General features: G+C 33.6%; 2 protein-coding genes across 4 annotated transcripts; both read right to left on the bottom strand.

Annotated features, from left to right (window-relative positions):
* Window positions 1-6: 6 nt before the first annotated feature.
* Window positions 7-5,001, bottom strand: LOC134264144 (pyrimidodiazepine synthase-like). Its single transcript, XM_062746440.1, has 5 exons — window positions 4,871-5,001; window positions 3,356-3,461; window positions 1,396-1,615; window positions 1,011-1,137; window positions 7-435 (listed from the first exon to the last, which is right to left on the bottom strand). The coding sequence occupies exons 1-5, from the start codon at window positions 4,905-4,907 to the stop codon at window positions 191-193; spliced, it is 735 nt and encodes a 244-aa protein (XP_062602424.1). The 5' UTR covers window positions 4,908-5,001; the 3' UTR covers window positions 7-190.
* A 2,453-nt stretch (window positions 5,002-7,454) lies between these two features.
* Window positions 7,455-13,075, bottom strand: LOC134264145 (glutathione S-transferase omega-1-like). 3 transcript variants are annotated; one of them, XM_062746442.1, is made up of 6 exons: window positions 12,972-13,075; window positions 11,989-12,026; window positions 10,632-10,737; window positions 8,710-8,929; window positions 8,079-8,205; window positions 7,455-7,852 (listed from the first exon to the last, which is right to left on the bottom strand). In XM_062746442.1, exons 2-6 carry the CDS (start codon window positions 12,014-12,016, stop codon window positions 7,608-7,610), a joined length of 726 nt encoding a protein of 241 aa, XP_062602426.1. In that variant the 5' UTR covers window positions 12,017-12,026; window positions 12,972-13,075; the 3' UTR covers window positions 7,455-7,607. The 3 variants fall into 3 exon arrangements, with proteins under 3 accessions (XP_062602426.1, XP_062602425.1, XP_062602427.1); XM_062746441.1 differs by having other exon boundaries at window positions 12,968-13,075; XM_062746443.1 differs by lacking the exon at window positions 12,972-13,075 and adding an exon at window positions 12,626-12,733.
* Between the last annotated feature and the right edge of the window lie 276 nt (window positions 13,076-13,351).

The raw sequence follows: 13,351 nt of genomic DNA on the forward strand, positions 1-13,351 counted from the left end.
ATTATATATTCATTTAGTGAGCTCATTGCTCACAGTACCTCTAGTTTACAATATAATACAGAGGAAAAACATACTAGTACAGTATTTAACATAATTGTCTATTTACAGGATATTGAAATGAGAAAGGAATGAAGGACTTCAAAATGTCAGCATTTATCTATATAAAGTAATTTTTGTAATTCTGCTGATTTCACTCTTCCAAACCTATGTCATAGTTTGGGACGCCCATTTTTGAAGTTTTGAAAAATTCTAAATGTTGTTCAACAGGCCTACGGCATTGTTTGACGGCTAAACATTCCGACATCCGAGTCGTCCATGCCATCAATTTTGGCAAAGATCCGTCCGACAAGATGGCTTGAGAAAGCATTTTCTCCATGACCAACATTCTCTCAAACCAGGGCCAAATCATTAAGTCTATCATCTGTACTTTATCACCTATAAAAAGATATAAAGAGAAAGTATACATTTTGGAACCACTTCAGAGGTGTAGATGAAAATTCATTTCAAGTTAGATATTAATGCGATCAATAATATTTCAAAGAATGAATTGTTGATTGGATGTTACAACCACTGGTTTCAAACTTCAATAATAAGGCATGGTAGAAATATATGATCTTTCTCAAGACTGACTTGTATCAGTTTTTCTTAAGGAACTTTAAGAAGTTTAAACACAGATCACTAAGAGTTTAAATCCATTGTACACGTACAATAGGTTTATGCAGTAAGTGTGATCTGCCACAAGTTTGGTGTAAATGGGGTACATAAATGGAAATAGATTTTAAATGACACAATATCAAATAAACTTATCTAAATAAATCATTATATAGGACCAAAGAAAAGTAATTTATTGAAAACATCATTTGAATAAAGTACAATGTATATATCCTTCTAATATAAATAGACAATAGTGATCATTTCTATTCGTAATTTTATTTTGTAATTTTCTTTGAAGAAGCAATTTTCAATTAAGTATACACAAGCAATGGTCAATACTTAGAACAAAAACTCACCTCCAAAGTAATCTCCCCTTTTTTGTATTTCTGTTTCAAATCTGAACATTTGTTTACGAAACTTTTCCAAGCCAGCGGGCATTTCTGCAGGGGGACCTTGGCGGACTTTATAGAAATCTGTCATCATCTAATTCAAAACACAATGTTACATAAAATTAAAGCAACTTTACTACATGTAATTTCTAAAAATCGTAGAGAAAAAATGTGACAAAGATCGATCTGATACGCATCGTCTTTTGATGTTGAAATCATCTTTCAAAAGAGATATCCTAAAGATCCAGTAAGTAACATTCTAGTGATTAGTACCGCAGAAAATTAAAATTAACCATGTCTTCCAAAAATTATACTTATTCAAATATAGTGTTTATTTTACTGCTTGAGTCACCTGAGAGAAATGTTCAACAAGCATTTTATCCTGAGCCTGGCGGTAAGGGTCCTCAGGGGTCAGTTTGTTTTGGGGATACACCTGATCCAGGTAGTCACAACAGATGAGGGACTCGTACACGATCTTATCATCTTGTTCCAGGACGGGCACTTTGCCGAGAGGATTCTTCTGGAGGAACCATTCTGGTTTGCTCTTCAGATTTATGTTAACGACTTCGTGCCTGAAAGCAATTATATAAGATTTTCAATAAATTCATTAAGCACTTCTAAATATTCAATATTCTCAAACAACAGTCTAATACAATTTCGAGCATATCTTCAGAGATAGTTTTGGAAATGGGTAATGTTGTTGCATACAATACTCCAAGATTATTTTTAATAAATTGATAAACATCTTTATTTCACGTGAAAATACCGGTATTCATGACCAATTTTTATTTTTGTAATTATTTACCGCATGCTAATGCAATTTCTTATAGCTTGGTTTTGTTTGTACAGGTGTAGTGGCCAAATGTATTTTAACGATTGAATTCCTGTTTGAAGGGGGTGGGGGTGGAAAATATGATGTTATAAAAAAAATTGATGTAAAGATAATAAGTAATGGCTTTTGTGTTTGAAATGTTTTCTATCGAAATAAAACAATATCTGCTAAATTCACCAAGACCAGGTGTATGAAAGACAACTCCTTATAAAGTAATATAGTGAAGTATTTCTGTTCATTTGATGTCTTTTGGGCCCTTCAAAATTTTCTGACATAAATAAAAGTTATACAATGTTCATATCCAAATACACTGAGCATTTTTTTAAAATAAAGAGTCGGTTAAAAAAAAATACAAGAAAAGACAGTATAATTCCTCTTGAACATTCTAAAATCGTAATTTAGTAAAAATTCAGAGGGGTGATCAAAAAATTCGCGAACTAATTGAATAACTTCCATAAAAGACACAATATTTGGTTTCAGTGTTGATTATATTTTAAATTAGTCCTCTCCGATTTTAATGCACATCTGCCACCGTTCTGCTCATGCGCGAATCACGTGATATAGGCGGTCACGTGACCCCTCCGTAGCGTTCTGTCACAAAAGCTGAAAGATTTTTCTGAGTTTTATATTTCTTTCCATATAAGTTAATTCTTATAACAAGAACAGTTCATTTGTCAGAAATGGTCAATTCTCTGCAACAGAAGGGTGGATAAGAATATCTTTTTCCAAAATAAGCATGGCGACCATCAAAACTCAAATCTTCTGCCTCGGGAGAGACGTTTATTCAAGGTGGATAGAGAATGGTGCCTCCTTCTTATCATATCTAATATGTTTAAAATCTAAGTAAACGTTATCTTAAGAATGTGCAAATTATTATATGCTACTTCAAAGGGATTTGTAAGATATACAGTACTATAAATTTTACAGTCGTTTGTTGAACAAATACGACTGAGAAAACCATTTTTCGTCACAAGTGACCTACATAGTGACGTCCTTTTCACATTGTGACGTCACAAACAAGGAGTAAAGCTTTATTCAGGATATGCTATTTATAGAACTTGTGTATAGCTACATGTGTACCACTTTTTTCTTCTAATCTGAATTGTGGTTTTGTAGATATAGAGATAGTTCGCGAACTTTTTGATCACCCCTCGTACATGAAATTTGACGAGAGTGTTTCACGATTCCATATAGAGATGCAAAGGATGTTTTAAAGAAAAGAAATACTGTAAAATCACATATTTTCGTGCAGTTAAAATTTAAAGGTTTAGGGGAAAAGTATTAGTTTGTTGGGATTTGATTTCTTTGCTGAATATTTAGTAGTAAATAGTATATTTAATGCATTTGAAATTTTAAATTTTGTGATGGTCATGAATTCGTGGGTCTATTCATACCTCATTTAAATGACAGAAAACAAACCCCGCAAAAATTAGTGATTTCACAGAAACAGAATGGGTATACAGATTAAAAAGAATCTTACGGTATATTCTTGTGAGCCAGCACCAGGAGTGATCTTTGAGCAAATGGACAGAACCTCATGCTGTACACTCGAAGGACTCCATTTTCTAAGGTGGGAGCTTTGGAACCTAGTAAATAAGCATAATTCCTAATTTTAAGACGTGAAATGGATTATGTGCAGATATACACTTGTAAAAGAGGGCCTACAATTGTAATGAAAATGAGAGTAAATTTGAAGTCTCTTATGAGACTAATCTTCGCTAGCCAAGGGTTTCTGATACCCTAACCCTGTTCATAAGGAGAGTAGCGTATCAGAAACCCCTTCTAGCGAAGATGGATGAGATTGTACATAGCTCTATACTGGTTTGTACTTATAATAAATGGAGAGAGAATAAATAGAACTTTGATTTGAAACGTTGCAACAGCTATAATAGAATTATATATCTTAGAGTAGTCTATATTTATGTGCCATGTTATTTTGAATCAGAACAAAACTGTAGGAGGAGCTTAATTTGAATGTATTTCACAGACATTTCTAATTTTGATATCCATGTATCACCGTTCAGCGAAATAAAAACACCAATAAAAAAATATTAAGTCCAATTTTAGTAAATAGTCACATGCCGTGTGCCGAGTAATAGGTCTATTGAAGTAAGACTTTTAAAGTTTAGGGGGCGGTTGAAAGTTTTCAAAGAAAATTCTATTTTTAGCAAACATGGCAACATGCACCGTTCATCGAAATCAAAGGCCGATGTACAGAATAATAACTGCTAGTAGTTTTTTTTTTATAGAAAACTACTAAAAATCAACGTATATGAGTATGCTCAAACAGAAAATGTCGTCTGGTCAACAGGACTGGCAGCTAGGTAAGATGTGTTTATTTTCTCACAAAATTGAAATTCTTAATAATTTAGTACATATTGGCCTAAATAAAACCCCAAATAGCAAACCATAACGGGGTAGCTGGAATGATGTGACTGAAAACATACAGGCCATGTAAAGATACATGTAGCTACGAAATGTATAAATAGCTCTCCGAAAAAAATATATTGACATATGGTGAGCTATAGTTCCACCCATTGAAAAAAAAAAAAATGTATATTTAATGGGCACAGAAAGTGTGCTGTTTCTCTATTTATTTCTCGAAGTTTTTTAAAACTTTCATCTGAAAATATAATCTCCGCTCTGTGACTGACACTGTCAAAATATTTTTTTTCCGGAGAGCTAAGTGTTCTGCAGCTTATATAAATATGAGGAGATCATTTAATTTGTCATTAAATAGTCTAAAATACCTTGTTTTTAATAACACCACACGAAGGAGTTTATGTGCAATTTCATACATGTAATTGGTCGATTTTTGAAAAAATAAAAACTAGGCCTAATTAAAGAAAATCAATGAACATTTGAACACGTACACCGTGTTATAAAAACTAGTAAGTGTAACCAAATTATTAAAATTTCAGCAGTCTACAACCTAAAAAGTATGAAATACATGATCCTATTGTATTAAATATATGATAAATTAATATTTACGTACCTACGGCAAAGGCCTTTTGATTTGGCATGACTGACATTGATTGAGGCTGATGATTGCACAGGTAGACTTATATCGGCGATCAGATGTCCCGTTTTTTCGCCTCAGTAGATCGTTACAATTTTTGACCCCCTGAGAACAAGCTTTTCCCCCTGAACAGACCGTAAATCGTTATAGTTAATGACCTCTTTGAATACATTTACTTACACTTTCCGTGTACAATTGAAAAGTATTAGTTTTTTTTTTTGTAATTTTCGGAATAAATAACTAAGTCCGTAGCAAGGTGTCCAAGTTGGGGGGAGGGAGAACCTCAAAAAATTTTTTTTTTTTAAATTGGTCAGACTCCTATTTCTTGGGTGAGGAGGAGGAAGGGGTCTTTCTCTGGACCTTCTTGAATCTTTTTTTAAATGGTATTTATCAGTATTCGACCAAAAAGTTCACTCCCAATTTTTCTTTCATTTTCGAAAAGAAATACAATGAGAAAATATTTAAACTTTTGATAGTTCATGTGCACAGAGTCCACTCTTGCTACTGATAAGGTTTTAACTGAGTTTTGTTGAAACGAATAGGGGAGGGCAGGTAGTGAAACAGATGATGTCTGTGCAGAAAAATCAGGGATGCAGAATATTTGTGAAATATCTTAAGCACAAAGGTAAATATAACATTTCAAATAACTTTGCAAAACTTATCAAGTTATCATGGAATACAAATACGACAAAACTATTCTTTGGAAAAGTGACTTATCGTTCTTTCGTTCTTTTACCTGACCTCATTAGTTTTATATGATACAAGATAATCTGTGACGACACAAAAATAAATAATCCTACATTTTCACACAAAATGACCAGCACTTTTGTCATGTGGGTGGTTTAAAGACAGTTATGTATATTTTTATATGAAAAAAATACTATAATTTCGTTGTTATAAATGAAAAGCACAATCTTGTGATTATGTTAGACTGGAAATTTAAATTTCAGTTACTACTTTGAAATTTTCAAAAATATTTCATTATGGAACGAACTTTCTTAACACCCCTTATGAAAAAAACACGACAAAAGATTTCTGGATTATACGTAGTGTTTGGACATCTCCTTCGCGCGCATATAAGAGAGCAAATTAAATACCGGTATAATTGTTTGCAAAGTATCAGAAACCAAGGGGTTAAAATGGACAATGCATGTGCATATATTGTAAACATAACCATTTTATTCTTATATTTATGCCCCCGTAATAGAAGATTCGGGGGTACAGTATATAGTTTTACCCTGTCCGTCTGTCTATTTGTCGACATTTAATTTTGCCAATAGCTTTTAAGTGCGTAGGGATATGGCTTTCAAATTTCACATGTGAATTCCTTGTGACAAGACCTTTCTAAATTACCACCAAATTTGACCTCGAGCTTGACCTTTCATCCACCTTACCAAAAAATCCCATCAAACTTTCAGTGTAAAAATGGTACTAGAGCTTAAATATTTCACATGTGTGTATTCATTGTGACAAGACCTTTCAATGGGAATAAATATTTTGATTCCTTTGAATACCAACAATTTTTGACCTTGACCTTTGACTGGTATTTGAAAATTTCAATCCTGTAGGTATACATCTTTACATTTATATGACACTCATTCACACCATCCACATCCATAATATTATATCTATACTTCTCATATCGTTCATAATTACAAATACAGTTTGTCACTTAATTCTCTTTAACAAGTACATGTAAACTTCTTTATTGGTTTTCTAATTGTATGGTATACTTTTTTTAAAAGACAGTTTATTTTCAAGACTATAGTGCTGCAGTCTTGCAGATACCTGGTATACCTCACCTTGTTAGAGATATTCTACAAAATCTAAAACATGTCTTTTGGGAAACTACAATTAGCTGATTTGAAGCTGGAGGCCAAAATGTACGATAAAGTAACAGATTGAGAGGTTCAGTGCAAGTGTTACACATGCTCTTAAATACACAGATTATACAGTCGCACATGTGGAACATGACTAGAGCGTTTGCTCTTTAGTCACACAGTAAGGAGTTGATCGGATCATGCATATACTTATATCGAAGATTCGAATCCACTGTGTGCCGCGGAAGCCCGTCTTTGGATGAGACCGTGTATACCAATGTCACGTGTCGCAGTAAAGTCTTGCAAGGAATAATTCCCCACTGCTCAAAGCCCTATTTTCAAAGAATAGTGCTAAATATCCAGCCCTCCATCGACAAAGCGGTTGTGGCATCCCGATATGAATGAAAAATTCTCGTACGGACATTAAAGATGTTGTATCTACCATATGCATATATTTTAACACCCCTCTGACCTCGATCGTTAATTTTTTTTTACACTCTAAACCTTCTTTCTTTGACCACCAGACATCTTGAAAGCAAGTATGAATGACAATCTAAATGTGTCATTAAACTGATTTAGAAACATGCAGTGACACACACAAAGCCATACTAGTATTCGAGCTAGTATAATTATTATACATTGGTGAAAACCCGTAATTGTAATTAAAGGCAGTAAAGTTTACAAAGTTACACATAGATGCACAGAGCCTGTTATTAATATGCTTTAATTAAAAAATAGGATTGTATTTTCACAAGATTTAAGTATATGGTAACTACGAGTGTAACATCGTGGCTTGGAGGAGTATGATATGAATACTGTTAAATAGGGTATAAGAGTATTTCTATTCATTTCATCCAATCGATCAAATTTTTTTACTGTCAACAGCAAAGATGTCATTCTTCCAAACCTACGTCATAGTTTGGAACCCCAGTTTTGTAACTTTGGAAAAACGCCAAATGTCTTTCCTCGGGATGGCGGCACTGCTGTACCGCTGGGCATCCCAACATCCGCTGTGTCCATGCACTTAATTTTGGCATAGATTCTTCAGTCACAATCATTTGCGAAAGCACTTTTTCCAAGATAAAGAATCGTTCAAACCAGGGCCAAATCATAAGGTCTATCATCATCACTTTCTCACCTGCAAAATACACATTCCACTATACTGAGAAAAATATGATAGTTGGATCAGTTGTATAAAAGCGCGAATACATAAGACCGTCGTATTACATGCAGAACGTAAGAACTTTGAAAATTAGGTCTACTTAGTGCTTATTCTTGCCCAGGTAATGAAAAGTGAATTTTTATTTTACTTATCATTTTATTTATTGATTTATTTGACTGAAAAAAAGTTGAGAAAAACACACCTCCAAAGAAATCCCCCCTCTTCCCTATTTCAGTTTCGAATCTTGACAAGTGCTCAAGAAGTTTTTTCAGTCCCGCTGGTTTCTCTTCTGCAGGTGCTTGTAAAGTTTTATAGAAGTCCGTCGTCAACTGTAAAAAAAAAAATCGAAAGGAAATTTAATATTATTATATCTGTATAATACTGTAACTTTATCTGAAATAGTGTCCATATAATAGGGAAGGAAAATGCAATGTGACCATGGAGATGGGGTTTAATAAAGTGATCTTGCATCTAAAGAGGGAACTTGAAAAAGGTTAAGTTTTTTTCTTATTAACTTTGTCACAAGATGTTGAGCTTGACATATTTTTAAGTCACCCGGTTGGTAGAGCGTTTGCTCTAGAGTCGCAAAGGAAAGAGTTGATCATGACGCGGGTATGAATTGCACTGCAGGACGTCGAGACTGTATGCTCCTTCGGATGAGACCGTATAAACTGAGGTCCCGAGTCGCAAAAAGAACTGGTACGAAAAAGAGCCCTCACTGCTCAATAGCCCCGAGATCAGAGTGTAGGTCTAAATTTGAGGTGCTATCTATGACAAAATGTGGAAATGTAGAGTTAATTTTACACTTTGTTCATGAGGAAACGTATATTTACCTGGCTGAAATGTTCAACGAGCATTTTATCCTGAGCCTGGCGGTAAGGATCCTCAGGTGTCAGTTTGTTTTGGGGATACACCTGGTCCAGGTAGTCACAACAGATGAGGGACTCGTACACGATCTTATCATCTTGTTCCAGGACGGGCACTTTGCCGATAGGATTCTTCTGGAGGAACCATTCTGGTTTGCTCTTCAGATTTATGTTGACGACCTCATGTCTTTAGGTGATAAAAATTGTTAAGTTGCAGTGAAACAGTATTCATGTATGTACATTAATCCATTGTATTTAAACTAACCTTCAATACCTTACAAGAAGAATTCGTTGAAATACAGCATAAGAAAGGTAAGTCTTACATAAGATTTGAATATTCAGAAATGTAAAAATTATGCTCCGTGCCTTTGAAAATGCATGATATGATAAACTCTATTACAAATTAGCAAATTTAACTAATGAAAGTCTTAAGCACTCAAGCTAACCCTTGTATTCTTTAATTAACGATATCTTGTTTGTTCAGCAATCAGCAATGTCTATATTTACGAGAGCTGTTCAATAAATAATGTCCCGAATTCTTTGACAAACGACATTGAAATCATATGACATTAAGCTTGACTTTTTCTAATTATTGAATCTTTAATGAATTGATAACAGTTTATGTGACCACTTTTCATCACAAGGTTACATTGTTAGAAGCTGGAAAACAAAGGCTATTCGAGACACTGCATTATAAATGAATGGTAAAGAATCCGCGAACTATATATAGAGTGAAATTAAACGCTTCATTAAAGTTGCTGTAAAACTTGTTAACAATCCGAAAGAAATGTAAACTGAAATATGAAATTTACAGCAACCAATGTCTGTTTTATACACATGAGCAGGTGGACTTCAATGGAAAAAAATTATATAATTGGCACCAAAAATAGGTACTGTCCTTGGCGACAAGGACTTACAACAACCAATGTACTGTTTGCCAAAATTCAATAAATTATCACTGATTATGTTTGATTGACTTTAGAACATATAGCAAATTTCATCATTTTGGGGGTAATTCACACTGTTTTAAAGAAAAATTTGACAGTAAAAAAAAAAACTTAATACTCAATGGTCACCCTATGTTTTGAAAAATTAGTGAAAATGACAGCGCGTAAGAATATCTAAACAATTATTTTAAAAAATAAAAAAATGTACTTATCCACGTTTGTCTGAAATTCAAACAGATAATGAAACTTTAAACCCTCAAAACAGATTTACAATAAGATGCACTTGTCAAAATTTGCAAGAGCACAAAACAGTTTTATATGCAATTTTCTTAAATATTAGTGGTCTTGTTTTTCAAATTCTTATTCGGGGAGAAAGATCAATTTCTGGAGGAGTCTAGAAAGCAAAATTTCTGCAAAAAAAAAAAAAAAAAAAAAAAAAAAAAAAAAACCAAAAGTTTATGAGAGGAAGGAACCAGAATCAGGAATCCACTACACTAAATTTCTTCAAATAGTTAATGTTTTGTCATATCAACAAAATTCTCCAGATCTTTCAACCTTTGACTTGTTTCATTTTCCAAACTTGAAAAAACACCTTTCCGAAAGAAAAAAAATCAAGTACAGGAAATCATAGGATCTGCCATATTCCAATATACGAAGGGCCATACTCAAAAATGTGTTCTAGAAACAATCAGAAATTGGATAAAAATGTTACGGACATGAGTTTTAATTAAAAGAGAATATTTAATAAGTGAAATCATTAAGACTAAATCATTGAAAAGCGTATTTTGTTTCTTTCCGAGCACCGAAGACATTATTTATTGAACAGCCCTCGTATACGAGATAATTACTTGAAGGGTATTCAAATATATTACAGTACATTTCCGTGTTTCTTGATTTCATAGTTATAGTGTTTTCATTTATGATATGAACAATAAAACATACGGGATATTTTTGTGAGCTAACACCAAGAGTGTTCGTTCTGCATAAGGACAAAATCTCATGCTGTATATACGGAGCTTCCCTGTTTCCAGACTGGGAACTTCAGAACCTGTCAATAAATATAACAATAGAATAATACAAGAAGATATGTCTGTGATATACTACAATGCCCATATATTGGCCACTGAAAGTCAAGGTTTAAGTTCTTCAATTAAAGGTCAAAACTCCAAAGTCAAGGTTAAGAGTTTAAAAAATGTTAGAATCGGAAAATGTGTTTTGAAAGCCATACACTGTAGCACCAACTATAAGAAAACATGGCGAAAGTTTAAATTTTCAAAAAGGAGGTCATATGCTAAGGTCAATGTCATGAGTTCAAAAATATATAAATATAGTACCTATAGGCAATTTTAAAGTTTTGACATTTTTAGGTCAACCTAAAGTTTTGACAAATTTAGGTCAACCTCCAAGTTCAAGGTCAGGAGGTCAAAAATGGTAGTAGTACCAAAGGAAGGTCTCGTCACAAACCATACACATGTGATATATGCAATCCAACAGGGTCAAACCGTTAAGCTTATTGTAAAATATAAAATCTCTAGAACCAAACATTTGAAAGTTAAATTATTGTTAAGTTAAGTTAAATTTTGCATAAGTAGGTCCAAAAATGTTGGAACGAAAAGAATGGTCTTGTCACAAGAAATACTGTTAAATATGTGAGAAATAAAGCCCTCAGCACCTAAAAATTAAAAACAATGGACAAAGTTAATTTAAAGGTTTCTGTAGACTAACACTGACACATAGTCTTGAAATAAAGGATGACCCGACTCACTGGTCTGGGGCCAGTAAATTCTCAATATGGACTGGTGCTTTGTATACAGCAAGTTCTCGAGACCAGCGATTATTTTATGCATATATAAAAATCCATTCTTGCCCAATGGGAAAGTGAAGTCTATTGACAATTTAAAATTTATGTTGACAGTCAAAGTTACCAGTGGGAAAATATTTCAAGCTTTGCAGAGAGACGGACAGACCAAAACAATATGCCCCGAATCAATAATTATATGTAATTACCTTTTGAATTCTATATTTGGAACTTAAAATTATTGATAAACAGATAATTTCATAAATGTCAGGTATAAAATTGCATATGAAGATTGACAAATAAAACCGTAAACTTTATTTAGAAAGTTATTTGAAAAATATTGTTTGCTAAAAAAAATGACAAGAATAGTGAGACCCCACTCCTGGTATTGACTGTACACAAAATAACACTCGTCACGTGAAAAACCGGCCTATTTTCGTTTTCTCATTTTAATGATCGTTCGAAGTAATCTCTACCCACTGGTCAGCTAAATGTACTCACCTGCAGCGAAAGCCTTTTCAGTCGGCATTGTTCAATTCCTTCAATAAAAAAATCAAACGGTGAATCAAAGTGTTGCCTTAATATTTTTTATTTTTTTTTTTAAATGTTCTAAAAACAGGTATGTTCTATATTTTCAACTTTAAAGTCAGTATGTCAGGGACACACACATGTGAGGACACAACAGGTTTTATTAAAAAGAATAAGACATATTTTAAATAATAATAATAAAATGAAGTCAACAAAATAATGCTTATAAATGGGCGTCAGTTATCGATTGGGAATGTACACTTTGATATTGTATTTATCTGGGGGTAAATGAGGTCATGATTGGTGTCGAAGAAACCAACGACAATCGACAGCAAGAACGACAAACGAGAAAAATAACAAAACTTGTTACATGTCATCGTGAAAATACAGTGTATTTAACAGCTGTATTTTCTTGATGCCTTTCAACAGTGTTAAAAGGTTATTAAAGGTATGACACACCTTTTAACAAACGATCCGCCCATAAGCGTTCACAAATCGAAACAACCGTACACAGAACGATATTGTACGAACCGTTCCAAACAGCTGCCAAAAAAGGAAGAAAAAAAGAAAAGAAAAGAAACTGAGTAAATAAAGAAACATACCCAGATACCGTGCAAGTGGTGCAGTAGCACGTTTTAATTAAATGTCTATGTTCAAATCATATAATGTTATTTATTCATCATTTAAATTGCAATCACTCAGCTAATCCGAGATTCCTCTGACTCTAACCCCTGCTTTTTATATTGTGATTGGCCTCTGCCCTGACTCTCACCTGCACAATCACAATATCAAAAGCAGGGGTTAGAGTCAGAGGAATTTCGGATTATCACTCAGCAGGATCTTAATTCTTGAAAATAACCAGCATTACATAAAAATATTTAAGAAAAAACGACAAAGGGAAGTAACTTCAAGAGATATAATATTAGTATGTTTACAAACAACATTTACTTACTTACGATAGTCAAGTGGTCTTGTCACTTTTTTAGTCTATAGCCTACCCTTATCACCTGTCTTATCAGATAGGTAAAGACCCACGTCCAGCTAGCTTGTGTTTATCGAACCCGACGCATTTAACTTATAATAAGGTATCCGGTCCATATTAGCCTCAGATTCAATGAAACTACATATCAGATATTTAGAGACTGAATATTCTGTATATTGAGACATATTTTTCATGTTTTATCACCAGTCATCGTCTCAAGCCACGGGTCGGAGTCCACATATAGCTCTCTGCAGAATGGGAGAGGGTTATACATTTTTGTCCGTGGTTTGCGACGATGCCTGCGACGTAAGTATGTAAGAACAGAACATGTCCTATTTTTTTCCGCTTTTCCCA

The sequence above is a fragment of the Saccostrea cucullata genome, unplaced genomic scaffold, assembly GCF_032062105.1.
Source record: "Saccostrea cucullata isolate Sc308-1 unplaced genomic scaffold, CSIRO_AGI_Scuc_v1 ctg10731, whole genome shotgun sequence".
NCBI lineage: Eukaryota > Metazoa > Mollusca > Bivalvia > Ostreida > Ostreidae > Saccostrea > Saccostrea cuccullata.